Source organism: Centroberyx gerrardi, chromosome 13, assembly GCF_048128805.1.
Source record: "Centroberyx gerrardi isolate f3 chromosome 13, fCenGer3.hap1.cur.20231027, whole genome shotgun sequence".
Classification (NCBI taxonomy): domain Eukaryota; kingdom Metazoa; phylum Chordata; class Actinopteri; order Beryciformes; family Berycidae; genus Centroberyx; species Centroberyx gerrardi.
In genome coordinates, this window is record NC_136009.1 from 30,479,013 (window position 1) to 30,503,770 (window position 24,758).

The window sequence follows — 24,758 nt, forward strand, 5'->3', positions numbered from 1 at the left end:
GAATGTGTAATGCATAGAAATAGCTATGAGCAAAGGGAAAAAATGAAGTAATACAGGAAAGCATTTGAAACGTTGTCCATTTATAATGTATATCGTAAATAGGACCAAGTACAGAACCCTGGGGCATTCCTTTAGTGACACTTTGCTGTTCATTGTTCATGCTATAGCGATTTGATATAGCATCAGTCTCAGGGTTAAATATAGAATAATATGATATATACAATATTTTTCTATATAATAATGATAATAATAATGATAATAATAATAATGCTAATTTGACTATTTTTCTATAAAGGAGTGTCCCAGGGATCTGTACTTATTTATTTATTTCTATATTTATTTATCTTAATTTCTCTTTTGGCCCAAAATGTGTCAAACGCTAATATTCATTTATTTTTATATATTTATGTGGATTTATGTAACAATAAATAAATAAATAAATAAATAAATAAATAAGAAACCAAACAAGATGAAATCCATGTGAAATCCATCAAATAATAAAAAAAAGTACATCTCATATTTTGTACATCTCAAATTATTTTTTTGTACTTCTTAAACTGATTTATATTTGTACTTCGTTTGATTTCTACATCTGAGGAAATGAAGTGTCTAAATAATCTGTCAGAAGATGTCAGGTTTTTGTACAGTGACTCTGGGTTTCCTGTCACTGTGGGCTTCACAGCACAGTAGTACAGAGCAGAGTCTGACACTGCAGCAGAGGAGATCTCCAGATCCATTTGGGTTTCCTCTTTAGTCGCTTTAACAGACAGTCCAGAGTTTGGATCTGCTCTGTTCAATACTGAACCTGTTCCCAAGTGAGAGATGAGGAACTGTGGTGGTTTTTCTGGGTCTTGGCGATACCAGAAGAAATTATCACCAGCTGTTGCAGTTTTGGAGTATTTGTATGACAGAGTAACAGTGCTGCCTTCTAAACTGTACTCTTCATTCTTCACCGGAGTGAGTTCTTCACAGCTGACACCTAATGGAAGAGAAACTCTGTGTTATAACATGTTGCAAAGTCTTGTTGAATGAATAATATTCAAATGGCATTGGAATCAAAACTTTGTCTTAATGCAGTATGAAACATACCTGTGAGTATGGTCAGAGACAGTAGAGAAACTATGCAGTAGTACAGTGAAACCATCCTAGATGAAGATAATGGTTATTGTTTGTGTGTTGAACACTGATGAATGTGGGAGTTCTTTTGTCTTTTCTATCAGTAACAGTTTTGCTCCTCCCTCAATCTCTCCCTCCTCTCGTTGCACTGTATTTTCAGTTGTCTAAGTTACAGTTCTTGTATCTTAAACTGTGGAAATGACAGTTATCCTGTAATTATCAATTTTTTTGTTCATGATAAATATAAATAAGGTGTTTTTTTCAGCATACAGACATAGAAATACAATACAATTTAGAATTCTAATTATTATAAGGGATCCATGATATAACATGGAGGTCCATTCACAAGCAAAGACCACACCATCAACAGAATGTGATTTGAACGTTTATCCATTGATTATGTTGTTATGGTTATGGTTTCCGGTTAGCACAGTTTGTAGCGTTTGGCCATAGATGACGGCTTCTTCTCAGATATGGATGAGACGTTGACTGCAGTGTGGGGAAGGCTTCAGAGAAGAATACGCTGTAGCTCCCGGGCTCAGCAGACCCCTTGAGGACCCTATGAGAGAATAGAGAGAGAGAGAGGGAGAGAGAAGAGAGGGAGAGAGAAGAGAGGGAGGGTGGGAGGGGAACGGAAGAACAAGGACAAACAGAGGTTCAGTCAGGAAGGCATATATAGGTTAAGGCCGGAAGAGGTGGAGTTGAGGCCTGGCCCTGCTCCTGAACCTCAGCTAGTTAGCTCCAACCACGTCTCATCCTCAATGGCAGTAACAAAAATATTAGTGATAAAGGACACTGTTGCCGCGTGCCTCTATCTAAACAGGTAACGATAATTAGAATCATTGTGAAATGTCACTAAATATAATTAAAGTGCAAAAAAGTAAGTCTAATTTGCCAAAGATCAGGCAAATAATTTAGCGGTTTTTCAGTGAAACATGTCAGTGTGCTGATTTGATAATTCCCAGTGACTCTGGGTTTCCTGTCACTGTGGGCCTCAAAGCACAGTAGTACAGAGCAGAGTCTGACAGCTGCAGCTTCTGGATCCTCAGAGGAACTGATGTCTTGTTGATTTGAGCATCAAATCTCTCTTTCTTGAACTCTTTACTATTATCTCCTGTTCCAAATGTTTCATTCCGCAGCATAAACTTGGGAAAGCCATTTACTTCTTGTTTGTACCAAAACAAATAGGGATTTGAGCAGGTTGTCTCAAATGTACAGTCAAGTGTAACTGTCTCTCCTTCAGTAGCAATGACATCTCCTCTTGGCTGGATCACTTTGTCTTCTCCTTTACACTATGGAAGAATAGAACATGCAGAAGAAGAAATGAATCAATAAAGATCAATGATTGAAGGAGAACAAATAAGTAGGTTTAAAGAGTTACCTAGCCAGAGAGTAAGAATCAGGATGTTTCTCAGCCAGTGTTTCATGTCTGCAGTGAGAGGGGAGGAGAGAGAGGAAGAACATTGATACTCTGATGGATCTGGGCCTTCACATCATCGGCCCTTCCTCTTTATCATTTGTTGAGGAACTCTTAACATTTAAATCACATTCACATTTCAGGTATTTATTTTGTGCGCATAACATAAAAAAATGCATTTTGGAGGTAGGCTATATTTTCTGGTAAAGCAAAGTAATAGCCTATCATACACAGCTGACCATCTACATGACGTTATCTCTGTTAATCATAAGACATTTTTTCAGAATTTAAAATAGTTCATATAGCGTGGAATATTATGTTTTCTGGTCTGATATTTTCTGGTAAAGTTAACAGAGTCAAGATAGACTGAAGACAACATAAAAATTGGATTCTGTCACTCCGTTGCCATTGGAACCGTTGTCCAAAAGAGGCGATGTGTTGTCACTGTTGTGTTGTCTGCTGTAGGAATGAATGGACTTCTGCTGTACGGTAACAGAATATTCAACTGTGAATGAGGTGTTTCCCCACCTTGATAATGTTGCCCTCTTTTGGCTGCTGGTAGTTTGAGTTTGGAGCTAGAGAGAGGGCCATGATGAATGCTGTGAGAAATGATACAAAGCGTATAGATGATTTCATGACATTAAGATAAAAGATGATGATGAGGATGCGAGAGTTTTTATACAGTGACTCTGGGTTTCCTGTCACTGTGGGCTTCACAGAACAGTAGTACAGAGCAGAGTCTGTCACTGCAGCAGAGGAGATCTCCAGATCCACACGACTCTGCTCTTTGACATGTTGGATGCTCAGTCCTGGTATGGGATTATTCAAGAATCCTGTAAAGTCCAGTATGAGGAACTGGGGAGCTGATCCAGGATACTGGCGGTACCATAACAGACTGTAAACTGCTGAGCTGTTGTATCTGCAGGAGAGCTTCACTTTACTGCCCTCAATAGCTTGTTCAACATCCTTCTCTGGTGTGATGGTGTCTTCAACACTTTGACCTGTAATGAAAAGTTTGAGTGAATGGAACTAGATCCAAAAGTCCTTTGAGAGTTACATCAACTAATTCTGCATGGCAAACATATTCTTTCAAAAATAATCTTTGGAAGGAAATTCACTAGAAAATTCATGAGAAAATTCACCAGATGCATGCGTGGTTTGATGTTATTTAAAGAAGACAATTCCTCATTAAATTAGATATTCTTACCCCATAATATGCAGAATAAAATAATTAAACAGAAAATCATCATAGCTACAGTACAATATGAGTAGAGCAGAAATGATTTTCCTCTGAAGGATTCACACAAAAGTCGCATCATCATCTGTTCTAATGTGTAACTATGCTCCTCTTCTTCACACATTTTAAATCATCATTTTGAGTCCATCAGTAAATGGTGTCAATGTCCACAAGAATGCAGTAGGAGGCGCCACAGTCAAATGAAAAGTGAACTGTAGTGTCTATAACTTCTGCCAGAGGTTTTTGTACAGTGACTCTGGGTTTCCTGTCACTGTGGGCCGCACAGCACAGTAGTACAGAGCAGAGTCTGTCACTGCAGCAGAGGAGATCTCCAGATTAAACTTTTCTTTGTCACGTTTAAAAGTGAATCCAGGTTCCTTGCTGAACTCTGTCAGAAACTGTGGAGCTGAACTGGGGAACTGGAGATACCAGAAGAAGCGGTCTGCTGAAGAGTATTTACAGGAGAGAGTTACTGTGTCTCCTTCTAGAGCCTGAACTCTGTCTTGGATTGACTGGACGGTTTGCTGAAAACTGGAACCTGCAGATGTGAAGAATTGGATATGTTATGTCTTCATCATTTTGAAAAAAAGGAAAATACAAATCAGCAAGAATAATAAATGTGTAAGAATTTATTTTGGTTAAAATTTGGTATACAGCCTAATCAAAGTGTGACTTACCAGCAAACACACCAAATAAAATAACAGACAGGATGAACTGCATAGCTGATGTTGGACCTCAAGCATATACTGTAACAACAAGAAACTAATCTATCAGCAGTTGTTTTTACAGATCATTTCTGTTCTCCTGCCTGTCAGGCTCCGCCTCCTGGTGAAATGGTAACAAGGACTGGAAATGCTAGAATATCACCATATAGTTTACTGACTCTGTAGGTTTAAAGTATTAATCCACAACTGTAGGTTTAACAAGAAAATAGGAATAGAGTCAAAGATGTCTGGAGTGTACGGTCATAAAATCTCCAGCAAATATAAAATGACTTTGATTAGATAATAACTTTTCATTCAGAGCACTTACAAAAAAGAGTTGAAAAGTGCTTTACTAGACAAATAAAACTGTGAACAACTAAAAATGTGGGTAATACATAAGAATAACTTAGTAAAAGGCAAATGCACAAAACCAAATTCAAATCACTGTTCAAGTGAAACAAGCCTGAAAGTGTATTTTTAAAGTATTTTAAAGGAAAACATTGAGTTGGCTGGTCTGATCTCTTATGAAATCGGAATAACTTTATTTACTATTTAAAAGACATTATGTTCTGCTGCTCTGTGATCTGGACATTAACAACAAATACAGCTTTATCAGTTGGTGAACCTAAAGGAAGAGAAACTCTGTGTTTATATACCATGTTATAAAAGTCTTAAGGAGTGAATAATTTTCAAAATCCACTTTGTCTTAACGCACTGTCTAACATACCTGTAAGTATGGTCAGAAACAATTACGAAAATATTGCAGTAGTACAGTGACACCATCCTAAATAAAGATAACGGTTACGCTTGGTGTTTTGAAATCTGATAAATGTGGAAGTTCCTTTCTCCTCTATAATTGACAGTTTTGCTCCTCCCTGAATCTCTCCCTCCCCTCGTAGAACTGTATTTTCAGTTCTCTGAGTTACAATTCTTATACCTTAAGCTCTAGAAATGACAGTGATGCTGCAGTCATCATCTTGTATGAGTTAATTTATTATTAATTGTAGAAATAAGATAAGTGTTTTTCTAGCATAGAGAGACACGCATACAATACAATTCAGTATTCAAATTGTTACAAGGTATCAGAAGATAATATGATGTCACATCTCATCTCATACCAAACAGCAGTAACAAAAATAGTGGAAATAAAGGACCCTCTATAATGATATGTTTTATGTTCAGTGGAACATGTCAATGTGCTGATCTGATAACTCCACTTGATGGCAGTGTTGGTATGAAAATGAGTGTCTAAATAATCTGTCAGGAGATGTCAGGTTTTTGTACAGTGACTCTGGGTTTCCTGTCACTGTGGGCCTCACAGCACAGTAGTACAGAGCAGAGTCTGACAGCTGCAGCTTCTGGATCCTCAGAGGAACTGATGTCTTGTTGATTTGAACATCAAATCTCTCTTTTTGGAACTCTGCAGCATTATCTCCTGATCCAGAGGTGAGGCGCTGCAGCATAAACTTGGGAACATCATTTACTTCTTGTTTATACCAGAACAAAGTGGGATTTGAGCTAGTTGTCTCAAATGTACAACCAAGTGTAACTGTCTCTCCTTCAGTAGCAATGACATCTCCTCTAGGCTGGATCACTCTGTCTTCTCCTTTACACTCTGGAGAGTAGAACATGCAGAAGAAGAAATTAATGAATGCACATCAGTGACTAAAGTAGAACAAATCAGTAGGTTTAAAGAGTTACCTAGCCAGAGAGTAAGAATCAGGATGTTTCTCAGCCAGTGTTTCATGTCTGCAGTGAGAGGGGAGGAGAGAGAGGAAGAACATTGATACTCTGATGGATCTGGGCCTTCACATCATTGGCCCTTCCTCTTTATCATTTCTTGAGGAACTCTTAAAATTTAACTTACATTTCAGGCATCTTGCTTACACTCTTATCGAAAATGACTCACAATGAGGGGCTTGTTCCCATGCTGGATTTGAACCTGTGCCACTGCAATTAGGATTTCAGCCTTAATGGTACGGTTTCTACCGATTCAGCCACCGGCACATCCAAGACCATGAAAATTAATGGAAATCTTGGTCATGGGGCAAGGAAGAACTGATTAACTTCTCACACTCATTGGCCAAAGGCGGGTGTGGCAGTGGGCATGGCTTCTCATAAAAACTCAGATAACTTCTGAACGGATTCATACAACACCAAGAAACTTTGTGGAAAAGTTGGTTGTGAACTTCTGCCTAAGCTCTTGCATGCACCATCTGAAACGGCTGGTGTAGAACCGCTGCTCGTACTCGCACTTTCTTTGCCAAATATACGGTATAGAAAGAATTAACAAAAGTTTAATTTGGTCAGCTATCCGAGGTTGAAATGGCATACCGTAATTTGTCTAATATTGGCCCGGGCCTTTATTTACCTCAACTGCAGAGGGTACCAGGCCTTTATTGGAAGCAGGCTTATGTTAGAGACAGGCCTTTATTTATAATTCCCTCTGTTTGATAAGTATATTTGCTCATATTTTAGTACGAAGCCTCCTTGTTACTGATCTGCTTCTGTTGGGGTACGTTAGGTAGACGTTTTTTTGTTACTGCAATGCATTACGATAATTACGGTAATCGACGACGGCACGCTCCAGAGACTTCCGCCGGCCGAGCCATCTTGTGGCACTTGTACGTTACTACAAACTACAGTTACAAACAGGCACCAGGAGTTTACCGATATCCATTGTTGTTTGCATGTAAGCTGAAGCTAACTGAAGCTAACTGAACCTGGGCGCCGATGTGTTCCCGGTGATCCGGCCGAGCGCGGTGGAGAGGCAGCGGCGGAGAGAGGAGACGGACACGGTCCAGCCATATACTAGGTTTCGACCTAGTCTTGTTTCCTTTGTTTTTTCCCCGGACTGTATTTGAGGCCTGCCTTTATTTGTTAGTGTTGACCACGGCCCCGGCCATTATCGGAGACCCGGCTTTTAATTGACCACTATTAGAGGAAGTACGGTATCTGGACAATTGCTGACGTTGATGGAGGTATATGTGATCAACTGAGTGCCATATTTCAAGTCCTGAATTTGGGGGCAGAGAACGGCCATTATGACCGCTGTGAGAAATGATATTAAGCTTATGAATGATTTTATCACATAGTGGTAAAAGACGCAAAATTCTTGAGTAAATGATGTGTGATTTGTTGAGTGAGAGAACAAATAAGGGGAGTCATGTACAAAGAAAAAGAGTGGGAGAGTTATTGTACAGTGACCCTGTGTTTCCTGTCACTGTGGGCTGCAGGGCACAGTAGTACAGAGCAGAGTCTGTCACTGCAGCAGAGGAGATCTCCAGATGAAACTCTTTGCTCTGTCTTTCATGCTTTACAGAGAGATGTGGTGTGTTCTCAGAGTAATCCGCGATTACAAACTGTGGAGCTGATCTGGGATCCTGCCGGTACCAGTAGAGGCTTCTGGCTGAGCTGGAGTAGTTACAGGAGAGAGTAACCCTGTCTCCTTCTGAAGCCAGGACTGCATTAGACAACGGGGAGATGAAATCCTCACAGCATCCTTTACAAGGCAGAAAAGACATGAGTTAAAATGGATCTGACTGGAGTGGCTGTGGGGGTATTTTATATTTTCCTTCCATGTCAGTGATGCATTTTATTGTTTATATACCATTCTCATCCTACATTTGTTTTTTTCTGCAGCATTTTTATTGTTATCTTTCAGTGTTTTATTATTTGTAAGTGCAAATTTGTGGCAATTTCCTCTTTCCTATTATGATGGACTTTAAAATTCATGATTATATTACATTACCTTCTAGTCATTTGACTCAGCTTTGTTCTTATCCAGAGTAACAGACTGTACAATGAGGTCAACATTAGAATAAGCTTCGATTCCTAGATCTCCACCATTACAAGGAACCAATATTAAGGAGTGTCAGAGTGAAAGTTACAGTGTCCAAATAATCCTTGTGTCCCTGGAATTACCATGTGTGATAAAGAAATAAGGATCATGGAGAACAAGCTTCATACCAAACAGTTAGAAACTTACCGACACCAAACAGTGAGATGATGCAGAATAATTTGAATAGCATTATAACTGATGAATTTTTAAATCAGCAGCCTAAAACACAGCCTCAGTTCTTCTAAGCTCTTGACATATGAACTGAATTTGTTGCCCCTCCCTTCCTCCTCCCCATCCTATGCTGTCATCCTGTGATGCTGTTTTGGATTTAAGATACAAATACACATCCAGATAATTCTTTAATACATTTTTCAACATTTTTTCATTTTTTGTTAAGTTTTCAACAAAATATTCACCAGTAGTAAAAGTTAAGAAATGTCAAGTTGAGCACCACTGAGGTATCTTGTCTCCTTTCATCAGGGACAAAAGACAGTTAAAGGTGCAGTAGGACACTTTGTACTTTAGTGACCCCAAGTGGCAGCTGGAGTGAACTGACTGAATTTAATTTGGGAAATCAGGGAGAATCTGCTGCATCTAATTTAGAGAGTGTTCTTTTTTTATTATACACCAGTAATAAACTGAAAAAGGTCACTGCTTTAACAAGGAGTAGACCTAAACAAGGAGAACAAGGAGTAGACCTAATATAGAAAAATGTCCAAAATGGATTGTGATTGTGAAAATGTCCGAAATGTCCAGATTTGTTATCAGCAGATTTAAAGAGTTACCTAGCCAGAGAGTAAGAATCAGGATGTTTCTCAGCCAGTGTTTCATGTCTGCAGTGAGAGAGGAGAGAGAGGAAGAACATTGATACTCTGATGGATCTGGGCCTTGTGTTTACTGTTGGTCCCTCCCCTTCAACTGACATTGGTGCTGTCACAGACATGTTTAAAGTTCTCCAAAGGTTTTTGTACAGTGACTCTGGGTTTCCTGTCACTGTGGGCTGCACAGCACAGTAGTACAGAGCATTTGAAGAGAATTGAATTTGTGCATATAGAGTATGGAACACACTTTTCTATTGGAACCTCATTATTTTGATAAGATGTGTATTTTTACATGAAGGTCTTGCAAAGTGCAGCTTTAACATTGGAGGAAAGCTATAGAGGTCATAACAAAATGAAAATATAAGATCAGTCAGCCTTTCAACATCATTCACCAGTAAACCGAAAAAGGAGTTAAGATCACTGCTTTAACAACAAGAAGTAGCCCTAATGTAGAAAAATGTCCAAAATGTTAGATGTCTTTGTTATATTAATGATGTAATACTGACACACCTGTGCTGGCCTACAGCTTGGAGCATCTCTGTCTACTCAGCTGTGATATTTTTCCACCTAGTGAATGATAGGAGAATCTGCAGTATTTTATGTTTTAAAAGAGAAGATAAATTATGTGATCTGCTGGGTTATGTGGTGACAAGAGGTCAACTTTGGAGAAATTTTAAGTGTCAAAAATCACTTCCTCTGTCCCTGTTAGTATGATCATGAAACAATACACAGTCCAGAGACTCCATCTTAGACAGAGGAACTGGTTGGGTTTGTCTGTTGAGCCCCAATGTCTCTGTGAGTCCCTTTTTCTTAAGGATGCCAACATACAGATGTGTTATCTTCTGCTCCTGGCTGTCAGGTTTTTGTACAGTGACTCTGGGTTTCCTGTCACTGTGGGCTTCACAGCACAGTAGTACAGAGCAGAGTCTGTCACTGCAGCAGAGGAGATCTCCAGATCCACACCACGCTTTCCTTCAGCCAGTTTAGTAGAGAACCTGGTGTCTGAATTGAGAGTCTCTGCTGACGTTGTATAACCTGAGATGTGCAGGAGGAATTCTGGTGGTTTTCCTGGATATTGTCGATACCAGAAAAATTCATCACCAGCTGCTGCAGTTTTGGAGTAATTGTATGACAGAGTAACAGTGCTGCCTTCTAAACTGTACTCTTCATTCTTGACTGGAGTGAGTTCTTCACAGCTGACGCCTGCAAAAATAAATTATATTCTTAAACGTGTGAATATAAAAATGTAAATCTATTTTAACTTCCAATCTATAATATTTCATCATATATTTCATCACCTACCTTTAAATATGTACAGAAGCAGAAGAACGTCCAGTGCTATCATCTTGGACACCATGGAAACTCTGCTGTTAAGTCGATTTAATACCACGGTCTGTGGAAGCTTTCTGCTTACTGTCTTGCTCCAAACTGAGAAATTGTTCATTTGAAAGAGTGACACTTATTCTAACAAAATGATAGACAGCCCATAAAATGATGGACAGCCCAAAATTCAGTTTATGATGTCAGATAATTTCTTGCTTAACAAAATTTGAGCACTTTGAGAGTTTTTGAATCATAAGTTTCAGATAATCATTGTTTTCCCACAAAATGAACATATATATAATTTTGAAAATGAAGTTTTTAAATACACTCTTGGCAGGTAGCTCCACCCTTGCTAGAAGGTTTGTCCCTCCTCTTCATGTAACATTCGGTTGAGAACAAATAAAAGGCTTCTTTTAGTTCCTTGTCAGGTTTTTGTACAGTGACTCTGGGTTTCCTGTCACTGTGGGCTGCACAGCACAGTAGTACAGAGCAGAGTCTGTCACTGCAGCAGAGGAGATCTCCAGATCCATTTGGGTTTCCTCCTTAGTCACTTTAAAAGACAGTCCAGAGTTTGGATCTGCTTCCAATATTAATGAACCTGTTCCCGAGTGAGATATGAGGAACTGTGGTGGTTTTCCTGGGTCTTGGCGATACCAGTAGAATTGATCACTACCAGTTGCAGTTTTGGAGTATTTGTATGACAGAGTAACAGTGCTGCCATCTAAACTGTACTCTTCATTCTTGACTGGAGTGAGTTCTTCACATCTGACACCTAAAGGAAGAGATAACTGTGTTATAACATGTTGCAAAAGTCTTGTGGAATGAATAATGTTCAAAAGGCGTTGGAATTCAAACGTTTTCTTAGTACAGAATCTAACATACCTGTAAGAATGGTCAAAAACAGTAGACAAGATACACAATCATACAGTGACACCATCCTAAATAAAGGTAATAGTTATGGTTTGTAGATGCAACACTGATGAATATGGAAGTTCCTTTCTCTTCTATAGTTCAGTAACAGTTTTGCTCCTCCCTGAATCTCTCCCTCCACTCGCAGCACTGTATTTTCTCTGAGTTACAGTTCTGGTACATTAAGGTCTGGAAATGGCAGTAATGCTACAATCATCATTGTGTAAATTAATTTATTACTCATGATGCATATACATTAATTGTATTTCAAGCATAAACACATACATATACATTACAATTTAGTATTACAATTATTGTAAGGGTTCCTGTATATAACACAATGTCCACCACCAAATCTCATCCATAACGGCATAAACAAAGATAGTGGTGATAAAGGAAACCCTTGTCAGGTGCCTCAATCAGTGACATTGTGAAATGTGATTACATGTAGTCTCCATACTGACTCAAGGACAACAGCAGCTCACATTCTGTACAGCACAACACATACAACAGACAGCTGACCATACATTTCAGTCTACAGATGTACATTCAGCATTCAGTCAACATGAGTGTTCAGGCAGAGGGACATCAGGTCTGGTTGTAGCTGTAGAGGGACATGGTGAGAGTCCAGCAGGGCACTGGACCAATGTATCATGACACAGATATACTGAGTAGGATAAACTGGATACAATAACAAATGAGAATTATGTACATGTATGAACATGTTTCCAGAAGCTGTAATTTGCCAAGTGTACAAAGATCTGCCCAGACCACACTGTGACCTTTTTTTTATTATTTCATCTTTTGGAGAAAATCAGAAACACTTCACTGGCTTATTTGATGTATGAAAACTTATGATTCAGATTTTGGATAAAGCAGACCTTTTTGAAATCTGAAAAGCTAAAAAGCTATAAGAAAAGGGAAGATGAGTCCAAATTAAATTATAGTTGAAATTAATGAATTAACTGGTCAGACATTTGAAGGTTATTATTTAGTGAAGAAAAATACCCTTTTCTTTTTGTCTCACTCAGTGGTTTTCTTATGGTGGTGTGTTTGCACCATCATGAAGTTGATTTGTCATTTATTTGTATTTCCTGCACATGTGAATCCTCCCACAGTGTTTCATTAGCAGGTGTAACCACAGTGGCTCTGATAAACCATGAATAACAGAATCCTGTTCCAGAATCCAACTTTCTATCACTGTGTTTCTTAGAGCACAGTAGTAGAGAGCTGTGTCTGCCAGGGTGAGGCCTGTTATGATGAGTTCAGTTGATGTGCTGGACGTTGTGGATTGATAACGATTATCAGGAATATATTCAGTGCTCTGTGACTTGGCTCCTTTCCAGAGAATAAACTGAGGAGCCTGGTTAGATTGATGTCGGTACCAGTAAAGGAAAATATCCTCTTTGTCTGTATCATAGGAGCAGCTCAGTCTCACAGATTCTCCCTCTCTTCCACTGACTTCATCTTCTCCAGGAGAGATGTTGTCTCCAGCTATTAGTCCTGGAAAAAGTAGAGAAAATGAATCCATTAGACTAACATTGTCCATGAGGCTTAGAGGAGAAGACAGTGGAAAATGTCAATTGTACAGTGTTACTCTGTGTCCAGCAAGACCTGAACTATTCAGATTGTTTACTGACCTATCTATATTCATATACATTTGTATTCAAAAAGAATATGATGTGTTTTCTATCATACCAAAGATAAGTGCAGGAAGAATAATCCACAGCCAATGTTCCATCTCTACAACAAGGTTTAAAGCAACAGGAGAAACTAACTGATGTTCAACATTCAGTCTGAGAGTTGTTCTCTTCATGGCAGCAGTTATTAATGACAGAATGGTCAAACACAGTGCAGCAACAGTGCAACGCATACTTGATAATGTCGCCCTCTAGTGGAGGTTAAAAGTTCAATTCATCAACGTGGGAAAAAGGCTTCCAGCAGCTTGTCAGTATGTCAGCTTCTGTTTTTGTACAGTGACTCTGGGTTTCCTGTCACTGTGGGCTTCACAGCACAGTAGTACAGAGCAGAGTCTGTCACTGCAGCAGAGGAGATCTCCAGATGAAACATTTTATTGACTTTCTCATGTTTAAAAGTCAATCGAGGTTCCTTGCTGAACTCTGTCATGAGAAGCTGTGGAGCTGAACTGGGGAACTGGAGATACCAGAAGAAGCGGTCTGCTGAAGAGTAGTTACAGGAGAGAGTTACTGTGTCTCCTTCTAGAGACTGAACTCTGTCTTGGATTGACTGGATGGTTTGCTGATAACTGGAACCTGCAGATGTGAAGAATTGGATGAATTATGTGTTTGTAATTTTGAAAAATAGAAAATACAAATCTGAATCATTTTATTCAGTAAGAGAAATAAATGTACAATAATTTGTCTTGGCTAAAATTGTTATACAGCACAATCAAAGTGTTACTTACCAGCAAATACACCAAATAAAATAACAGACAGGATGAACTGCATAGCTGATGTTGGACCTCAAGCATATACTGTAACAACAAGAAACTAATCTATCAGCAGTTTTTTTTACAGATCATTTCTGTTCTCCTGCCTGTCAGGCTCCGCCTCCTGGTGAAATGGTAACAAGGACTGGAAATGCTAGAATATCACCATATAGTTTACTGACTCTGTAGGTTTAAAGTATTAATCCACAACTGTAGGTTTAACAAGAAAATAGGAATAGACTCAAAGATGTCTGTAGTGTACGGTCATAAAATCTCCAGCAAATACTATAAAATGACTTTACTCTATAAATAATATTGTGAACAAAATCTAAAAATGTGACCGATCAATTTAGATTAAAAAAAAAGAATAACATAGAAATGCAAATACAAAATCAAACTGTAACGATTGTTCAAGTGAAACATGCCTGAAAGCGTTTTTTGGGTTGTTTTTTTTTAAGCATTTTGAAGGAAAACATTGAGTTGGCCAGTCTGATGTCTTATGGAATCAGAATAACTTTATTTTCCATTTACAATAAATGTACAGGAAATGCTCCAGGTGAAATACTGTATTACTTTATGGGTATGGGTTCACTACTTTTTCTTTTTAACTTAATGGTTTTCTTAGGGTGGTGTGTTTGTACCATCATGAAGATGATTTGTCATTTATTTGGATTTCCTGCACATGTGAATCCTCCCACAGTGTTTCATTAGCAGGTGTAACCACAGTGGCTCTAACAAACCATGAATATCAGAATCCATCTGATATTAAGTTGTGGTTTGAATACCACTTCCCTCCTCTTTGAAGAATAGTGAGATATCTGTGTTCAGGTTTTTGTACAGCCTCTTCTAGACTTTCTATCACTGTGTTTCTAGAGCACAGTAGTAGAGAGCTGTGTCTGCCAGGGTGAGGCCTGTTATGGTGAGTTCAGTTGATGTGCTGGACGTTGTGGTTCGATAACGATTATCAGGAATATATTCATTCCCACTCCATGACTTGGCTCCTTTCCAGAGAATAAACTGAGGAGCCTGGTTAGATTGATGTCTGTACCAGTAAAGGAGAATACCCTCTTCATTTGTATCATAGGAGCAGCTCAGTCTCACAGATTCTCCCTCTCTTCCACGGACTTCATCTTCTCCAGGAGAGATGTTGTCTCCAGCTATTAGTCCTGGAAAAAGTATAGAAAATTAACCCATTAGACCAACATTGTCCATGAGGCTTAGAGGAGGAGACAGTGGAAAATGTCAACTGTACAGTGTTACTCTATGGCCAGCAACACCTGAACTGTTCAGATTGTTTAATGTCCTACTATATTCATATGAATGTGTAAAAAACAAAAAAACAAAACATGATGTCCTTTCTATCATACCAAAGATAAGTGCAGCAAGAATAATCCACAGCCAATGTTCCATCTCTACAACAAGGTTTAAAGCAACAGGAGAAACTAACTGATGTTCAACATTCAGTCTGAGAGTTGTTCTCTTCATGGCAGCAGTTATTAATGACAGAATGGTCAAACACAGTGCAGCAACAGTGCAACGCCTACTTGATAATGTCGCCCTCTAGTGGAGGTTAAAAGTTCAATTCAACAACGTGGGAAAAAGGCTTCCAGCAGCTTGTCAGTATGTCAGCTTCTGTGTTTGTACAGTGACTCTGGGTTTCCTGTCACTGTGGGCTGCACAGCACAGTAGTACAGAGCAGAGTCTGTCACTGCAGCAGAGGAGATCTCCAGATCCACACCACGCTTTCCTTCAGCCAGTTTAGTAGAGAACCTTGTGTCTGATTTGAGAGTCTCTGCTGATGTTGTATAACCTGAGATGGACAGGAGGAATTCTGGTGGTTTTCCTGGATATTGTCGGTACCAGAAGAAATTGTCATTTAAATCAGCAGTTTTTGAGTAATTGTATGACAGAGTAACAGTGCTGCCTTCTAAACTGTCCTCTTCATTCTTGACTGGAGTGAGTTTCTGACAGCTGATACCTAAAGGAAGAGATAACTCTGTTACTTCATGCTCCAAAGGTTTTTAGCAATGAAACTCTTTTAAAATCAATAAAATTAAACGTTTTTACTAAAGCATTATCTCACATACCTGTTAGCCTGGTCAGAAATAATGGAAAAAACAAACAAAAGTGCCATGACATCATCTTAAAGAGAGAAACTGCCTGTGTTTTGCGTATTAAACACCACTGAGTGAAATTCCTCTCTCTTCTGTACTTCATTGACAGTTTTGCTCCTCCCTCAGTCTGTCGCTCCCCTCATAGCACTGGCAAATGAGCTTTTCACTGCTTTGGTTTTGCCTTTCATTACATGACATCTTTTTAATTAGTTAATATAGCTAACTAATAAAGTAGCTTTCATTGAAAAATAAATGTGTTTCCTGCAGTTTGAACACGGGGTAAGTTCTCTGAGTTACAGTTCTTACCTGAAGCTCTTGGCTGTATTGTGTAATGTCACATTCATAACTAATAATATTCCTAATGACAATGACATTGCTACTATTATTACATTTGTCTAGAAAATTGTCTAAGAAGATTTAGGACTACCTCATAAAAATACTCCAGTAGTTGGTTGATTTTGAGCGCTAATCACTTTTGATTAAGAGTTTGTGGATATTCCAAAAACCTGTGGGCCATGCAATTTATTTGACACTACATGCTCTATATTTCAGAGATATTAAATGCTAACCTTCAGATAAAGTTCTTTTTCCCCCAAAATGGAGCTTTAGCATTTTAATAATTAAATCTTCATGGGCAGTATCCCTGAGCAAATATGTTCTTTCATAAATAAGCAAAGAAAAGCTCATTTAGAGCTTCTTCTTATTTTTCTTTTTTTTTTAATTAAAAATATTTTCATCTTATGGCTGAACAAGTTGAGGGACCAAACAAAGAACTGCTATAAATCAAGATTATTTTCTATACATTTCACATATTTAGGAAAGAATGAAAGGACAAGTAAAAAAGAATGAATGAGCACTAGAATGATCATTTAATTGTTTTTGACAGAATTAGTGAATCAACCATTCAGTCAATCAATGAAGTTCTCCACAGCAATTTCTCTGTAAAACTTCACTTGTGGCTCATAAAATAGAAGGATGATGTGAAATCTCTTTCTAAGTCTTGTAGTTGTACCTGGCTGTCAGGTTTTTGTACAGTGACTCTGGGTTTCCTGTCACTGTGGGCTTCATAGCACAGTAGTACAGAGCAGAGTCTGTCACTGCAGCAGAGGAGATCTCCAGATCCACTCGCTTGGCTGTTCTGTCATGAATCAAGTTGATCCCAGTTTTTTTCTCTCCATGCTCTATAATCAGGAGGTGAGGAGTTGATGCTGGATGCTGTTGGTACCACTGGAAAGTGTTTCCAGAGCTGTAGTTGCAGGACAAAGTGACGGGGTTTCCCTCCAAGACGACCACCTCACCTGTGTAGGGCCTGATTATGTCCTGAGAGCTGACAACTGCACGAAACAAACAGTATCACTTTACTTTACAAGGCTCTTCTTCCAGTGTTTCAGCCAATTAATATGAAAAAGTATTGTAGATAAAAAATATTGTGTGATTAACCAAATGAAAATCTCAATGTATACAATATACTTATAAGGGTGTAAAAACATATCTACAAGATCTAATACTTAATCTACAGTTTAACACAGTACAATTTTATCTTAAAACCAAACATTTACTTGTATTACATTTGCAGCAAAAATATGAATGTTTTTTAATCAACAATCTCACTTACCATTTATTGCTGTTAATGTCAAGATGAAATAAAGGAACATTGTTTTTCTCTGTTAATGATTATAATGTTAATGAGGAAGAGGATGAAGAGACAGTAAGAGGAAACAGACTGAAGTGTTTCATTCTCTTTCAGTAAGCTGTGTGTTTCCATGGTGACACCATGCTTTTTGCTCCTCCTCTGATCATCATCCACTCTTAAAAAGATGTGTCATTTTCAACACATCTAGTTTGGACCAGCACACATTCATGTCATGATGCATGTTCTGGTGTCCGGCTGTTCATGAACTGTTTTTAATCCTTTTTTTATCCAGGGAACATTTTGAGCACCATGTTGTTTTTCAGACCCATCCTGCTTCACATTTCCACAAATTAATATCTGGGAGCTTTTCTTACTTGAATTCAAAGGTGATTGGTCATGTTTTGAGTTTTGTCATCCTTAGGCCCTTGTAACATGTTGACACCCCAAACACACATGCATATTCCTTTTGCAAGTAACTTTTCAATATGACAACAGCAACAGAAAATACCTTGTCTATTTTACATTTTGTCTCTACTGTAAAATGATTATACCTAATAAACAAAAGAGTATATTTTCTCTGCACTGGTGATCATCATTGCACCTGTTGCTAATTAACTAATTAGATATCTAATGCTGATGAGATAAAAAAAGTTGTATTGCATTTGGACAACCAATGAGGATCACTGTCAACATGCATATACATACATTGTGTATCCAGAAAAGGAATTTGTGAGTATTATATTCTTGTTATATTTCCTCTGGGCCAAGGCTGACAAGTTGTGTGAACAAGTTCCCAGCTTTAAGAATAAAACAGCAGAGGAGAGAGCGGACACCCATGGCGTTTGCCTCTCAGCTCTATAGGTTAGAGGTGTTATACAGCTTGTTGTGTGATACTGTCTTATTTATGTAATCATACCTCATGCACATAGGTAACATCCCATAACCTCACACTCTGCAGAGTTTAATTTATATGTTACAACAAACACTGATTCTCTTTTTGTCTTTGAACATTATTTTCAGATTTTTAGATTGTTTTTGTCATTAATGCTAAGAAATTAAAACGTATTATAACATACCATTGAAATGTGATTGTGTGTACCTCCCTCTAGTGGACATTGTGGAGGACCGTGTCTTTGCATAAAGTCTTTACATAAAGGAAAGAGGCAGTGAAGGTTTTTGTACTGAGTTTAGGTGTTTCCTGTCACTGTGGGCTTCAAAGCACAGTAGTACAGAGCAGAGTCTGACAGCTGCAGCTTCTGGATCCTCAGAGGAACTGATGTCTTGTTGATTTTAGCATCAAATCTTTCTTTCTGGAACTCTGCAGCATTATTTTCTGTTCCAGAGGTGTAGCGCAGCAGCATATACTTAGGAAAACCATTTATTTCTTGTTTGTACCAGAACAAATAGGCATATGAGTCAGTTGTCTCAAAAGTACAACCAAGTGTAACTGTCTCTCCTTCAGTAGCAATGACATCTCCTCTTGGCTGGATCACTCTGTCTTCACCTTTACACTCTGGAAGAATAGAACATGCAGAAGAAGAAATTAATCAATGGAGATTGAATGGAGAATGACTAAAGTAGAACAAATCAGTAGGTTTAAAGAGTTACCTAGCCAGAGAGTAAGAATCAGGATGTTTCTCAGCCAGTGTTTCATGTCTGCAGTGAGAGGGGAGGAGAGAGAGGAAGAACATTGATACTCTGATGGATCTGGGCCTTCACATCATTGGCCCTTCCTCTTTATCATTTCTTGAGGAACTCTTAAAATTTAACTTACATTTCAGGCATCTTGCTTACACTCTTATCGAAAATGACTCACAATGAGGGACTTGTTCCTATGCCGGATTTGAACCTGTGCCACTGCAATTAGGATTTTAGCTTTAATGGAACGGTTTCTACCGATTGAGCAACCGGCACGTCCAAAACCATGAAAATTAATGGAAATGTTGGTCATGGGGCAAGGAAGAACTGATTAACTTCTCACACTCATTGGCCAAAGGGGGGTGTGGCAGTGGGCATGGCTTCTCATAAAAACTCAGATAACTTCTGAACGGATTCATGCAACACCAAGAAACTTTGTGGAAAAGTTGGTTGTGAACTACTGCCTAAGCTCTTGCATGCACCATCTGAAACTGCTGGTGTAGAACCGCTGCTCGTACTCGCACTTTCTTTGCCAAATATACAGTATAGAAAGAATTAACAAAAGTTTAATTTGGTCAGCTATCCGAGGTTGAAATGGCATATCTGGACAATTACTGACGTTGGTGGAGGTATATGTGATCTACTGAGTGCCATCTTTCAAGTTCTGAATTTGGGGGCAGAGAGCGGGCCATTATGACCGCTGTGAGAAATGATATTAAGCTTATGAATGATTTTATCACATAGTGGTAAAAGACGCAAAATTCTTGAGTAAATTATGTGTGATTTGTTGAGTGAGAGAACAAATAAGGGGAGTCATGTACAAAGAAATAGAGTGGGAGAGTTATTGTACAGTGACTCTGGGTTTCCTGTCACTGTGGGCTTCACAGCACAGTAGTACAGAGCAGAGTCTGTCACTGCAGCAGAGGAGATCTCCAGATCCACACGACGCTTTCCTTCAGCCAGTTTAGTAGAGAACCTTGTGTCTGATTTGAGAGTCTCTGCTGACGTTGTATAACCTGAGATGGACAGGAGGAATTCTGGTGGTTTTCCTGGATATTGTCGATACCAGAAGAAATGATCACCACCAGCAGCAGTTTGTGAGTAATTGTATGACAGAGTAACAGTGCTGCCTTCTAAACTGTACTCTTCATTCTTGACTGGAGTGAGTTTCTGACAGCTGATACCTAAAGAAAGAGATAACTCTGTTATTTCATGCTCCAAAGGATTTTAGCAATGAAACTCTTTTTAAAATCAATTATCTCACATACCTGTTAGCATGGTCAGAAAAATTGGAAAAAACAAACAAAAGTGCCATGACATCATCTTAAAAAGAGAAACTGCTTGTGTTTTGCGTATTAAACACCACTGAGTGAAATTCCTCTCTCTTCTGTACTTCACTGACAGTTTTGCTCCTCCCTCAGTGTGTCGCTCCCCTCATAGCACTGGCAAATCATTGTTTCACTGCTTTGGTTTTGCCTTTCATTACATGACATCTTTTTGATTAATCAATTAATCTTATAGATGAAGAAGTTGAGGAATCAAACACAGAACTGCTATAAATCATTATTTTCTGGACATTTCACATATTTAGGAAAGAATCAATGGATAGGTAAAAAACAATGAATGAGCACTAAAATCATCATTTAATTGTTTTTGACACAATTAGTCATTCAACCACTCAATCAACTCAGTCAATCAATGAAGTTCTCCTCAGCACTTTCTCTGTAACACTTAACTTGTTGCTCAAAAAATAGAATGATGTGAAATATCTTTCTATCTCTTATAGTTGTACCTGGCTGTCAGGTTTTTGTACAGTGACTCTGGGTTTCAGGTCACTGTGGGCTGCACAGCACAGTAGTACAGAGCAGAGTCTGTCACTGCAGCAGAGGAGATCTCCAGATCCACACGACTCTGCTTTTTGACATGTTGGATGTTCAGTCCTGGTATGGGATTATTTACGACTCCTGAGTATTCCAGTATGAGGAACTGGGGAGCTGATCCAGGATACTGGCGGTACCATAACAGACTGTAAACTGCTGAGCTGTTGTATCTGCAGGAGAGCTTCACTTTACTGCCCTCAATAGCTTGTTCAACATCCTTCTCTGGTGTGATGGTGTCTTCAACACTTTGACCTGTAATGAAAAGTTTGAGTAAATGGAACTGGATCCAAAAGTCCTTTGAGAGTTATATCAAGTAATTCTGTATGGCAAACATATTCTTTCAAAAATAATCTTTGGAAGGAAATTCACTAGAAAATGTATGAGGAAATTCACCAGATGCATGCGTGGTTTGATGGTATCAGTTAAAGACGACAATTCCTCATTAAATTATATATTCTTACCCAATAATGTGCAGAAGAAAATGATTGAACAGAGAATCATCATAGTTAACTCAATGAACAGTGAGTAGAAAATTAACAGGAATGATTTTCCTCTGAAGGATTCACACAAAAGTCACTCCAACATCTGTAACTATGCTCCTCCTCTTGAATCATTTTGAGTCATCATTATGAGTCCGTCTGTAAATGGTGTCAGTGTCCAGAAGAATCCAGTAGGAGGCGCCACAGTCAAAGGAAAAGGTGAACTGTAGTGTCTATAACTTCTGCCAGAGGTTGTCAGGTTTTTGTACAGTGACTCTGGGTTTCCTGTCACTGTGGGCTGCACAGCACAGTAGTACAGAGCAGACTCTGTCACTGCAGCAGAGGAGATCTCCAGATCCATTTGGGTTTCCTCCTTAGTAACTTTAACAGACAGTCCAGAGTTTGGATCTGCTCTGTTCAATACTGAACCTGTTCCCAAATGATAGATGAGGAACTGTGGTGGTTTTCCTGGGTCTTGGCGATACCAGTAGAAATGATCACTACCGGTAGCAGTTTTGGAGTATTTGTATGACAGAGTAACAGTGCTGCCTTCTAAACTGTACTCTTCATTCTTGACTGGAGTGAGTTCTTCACAGCTGACCCCTAAAGGAAGAGAAAACTCTTTATTATACCATGTTGTAAATGTCTTGTGGAATGAATAACGTTCAAAAGGTATTGTAATGAACACTTTGTCTTAATGCAGTATCTAACATACCTGTAAATATGGTCAGAAACAGTAGAGAACATATACAATAGTATAGTGACACCATCTCAAATAAAAGTAATGGTTGTAGTTTGTGTATTGAACACTGATGAATATGGAAGTCCCTTTCTCTTCTATAGTTCACTGACAGTTTTGCTCCTCCCTGAATCTCTCCATCCTCACGTAGCACTGTATTTTGTCTGAGTTACAGTTCTTGTACCTTAAACTCTAGAAATGACAGTGGTGCTGCAATCATCATCCTGTTGGTTCATTTACTAGTCACGATGGATAGTAATAAGATAAGTGTTTTGTTGGCAGAGAATAAAACGCATATAGTACAATTTAGTATTCAAATTGTTACAAGATGTCCAGGAGATAATATGAGGTCCATCTCATTCACAAAACTGGTGGAGATAATGGACACCTTTGTTCAGTGCCTCTACTTAAAATGTAATGATAATCAGTAACATTGTGAAATGTGATTAAAGTATCTTTTAAGTTTGTGACAGATCATACAAATAATTTAACAATTTTTCAGTTAAACATGTCAGTGTGCTGATCTGATAACTCCACTTGATGGCACTATAGGTGTTAAAATGAAGAACTGAAGTGTCTAAATAATCTGTCAGGAGATGTCAGGTTTTTGTACAGTGACTCTGGGTTTCTTGTCACTGTGGGCCTCAAAGCACAGTAGTACAGAGCAGAGTCTGACAGCTGCAGCTTCTGGATCCTCAGAGGAACTGATGTCTTGTTGATTTTAGCATCAAATCTGTCTTTCTTGAACTCTTCAGTATTATCTCCTGTTCCAAATGTGGCATTCCGCAGCATAAACTTGGGAAAGTCATTTACTTCTTGTTTGTACCAGAACAAATAGGAACTTGAGCCAGTGGTCTCAAATGTACAACCAAGTGTAACTGTCTCTCCTTCTGTAGCAATGACATCTCCTCTTGGCTGGATCACTTTGTCTTCTCCTTTACACTCTGGAAGAATAGAACATGCAGAAGAAGAAATTAATCAATAAAGATCAATGACTAAAGTAGAACAAATCAGTAGGTTTAAAGAGTTACCTAGCCAGAGAGTAAGAATCAGGATGTTTCTCAGCCAGTGTTTCATGTCTGCAGTGAGAGGGGAGGAGAGAGAGGAAGAACATTGATACTCTGATGGATCTGGGCCTTCACATCATTGGCCCTTCCTCTTTATCATTTGTTGAGGAACTCTTAACATTTAAATCACATTCACATTTCAGGTATTTATTTTGTGCACGAAACATAAAAAAAAATGCATTTTGGAAGTGGGTTATATTTTCTTGTAACTCAAAGTAATAGCCTATCATACACCGCTGAACACCTACATAATTTTATCTCTGTCACTTAATCATAAGACATTTTTTCACATTTTGAAATGGTTATTGTAGCGTGGAATATTATGTTTTCTGCTCTGATATTTTCTGGTAAAGTTAACAGAGTCCAGATAGACTGAAGACAGAACAACAGTTTGATTCTGTCACTCCTCTGCCAGTGGAACCGTTGTCCACAAGGGGGCGATGTGTTGTCACTCCATCAAAATTGTCTGCTGTAGGAATGAATGGACTTCTGCTGTACTGTAACAGAATATTCAACTGTGAATGAGGTGTTACCCCACCTTGATAATGTTGCCCTCTTTTGGCTGCTGGTAATTTTGAATTTGGAGGCAGAGAGCGGACCATGATGAATGATGTGAGAAATGATACTAAGCTTATGAATGCTTTTTATGTCATAGAGGTAAAAGAGCCAATATTATTGTGTAAATTATGTATTATTTGTTGAGTGAAGGAACAGATAAGGGGAGTCATGTACAAAGAAATAGAGTGGGAGAGTTTTTGTACAGTGACTCTGGGTTTCCTGTCACTGTGGGCTGCAGGGCACAGTAGTACAGAGCAGAGTCTGTCACTGCAGCAGAGGAGATCTCCAGATGAAACTCTTTGCTCTGTCTTTCATGCTTTACAGAGAGATGTGGTGTGTTCTCAGAGTAATCCGCCATTACAAACTGTGGAGCTGATCTGGGATCCTGCCGGTACCAGTAGAGGCTGTTGGCTGAGCTGGAGTAGTTACAGGAGAGAGTAACCCTGTCTCCTTCTGAAGCCAGGACTGCATTAGACAACGGGGAGATGAAATCCTCACAGCGTCCTTTACAAGGGAGAAAAGACATGAGTTAAAATGGATCTGACTGGAGTGGCTGTGGGGGAAATTTTATATTTTCCTTACATGTCAGTGATGCATTTTATTGTTTAAGTACCATTATCATCCTACATTTGTTTCTTCCTTTATCATTTTTATTCTTATCTTTCAGTGTTTTATTATTTGTAAGTGCAAATTTGTGGCAATTTCCTCTTTCCTATCATGATGGACTTTAAAATTCATGATTATATTACATTACCTTCTAGTCATTTGACTCAGCTTTGTTCTTATCCAGAGTAACAGACTGTACAATGAGGTCAACAATAGAATAAGCTTCG

The 24,758-nt window shown here is 38.7% G+C and overlaps 1 protein-coding gene across 1 annotated transcript; it reads right to left on the reverse strand.

Annotated features, from left to right (window-relative positions):
• Window positions 1–10,872: 10,872 nt before the first annotated feature.
• LOC144542163 (uncharacterized) lies at window positions 10,873–22,331 on the reverse strand. The gene is made up of 4 exons (XM_078287898.1): window positions 22,277–22,331; window positions 20,085–20,386; window positions 17,157–17,251; window positions 10,873–11,128 (listed from the first exon to the last, which is right to left on the reverse strand). Exons 1-4 carry the CDS (start codon window positions 22,329–22,331, stop codon window positions 10,873–10,875), a joined length of 708 nt encoding a protein of 235 aa, XP_078144024.1.
• Between the last annotated feature and the right edge of the window lie 2,427 nt (window positions 22,332–24,758).

What these genes read in the sequence shown, in the direction of transcription:
- LOC144542163 (XM_078287898.1), bottom strand. Translation starts at nt 22,331, where the DNA reads ATGGTGTCACTATACTATTGTATATGTTCTCTACTGTTTCTGACCATA. An exon ending in GTTTCTGACCATATTTACAG is followed by an intron (nt 20,387 to 22,276) that starts GTATGTTAGATA and finishes CTCTTTCTTTAG; the next exon opens with GTATCAGCTGTCAGAAACTC. An exon ending in CTCTGTACTACTGTGCTGTG is followed by an intron (nt 17,252 to 20,084) that starts AAGCCCACAGTG and finishes GTCAGCTCTCAG; the next exon opens with GACATAATCAGGCCCTACAC.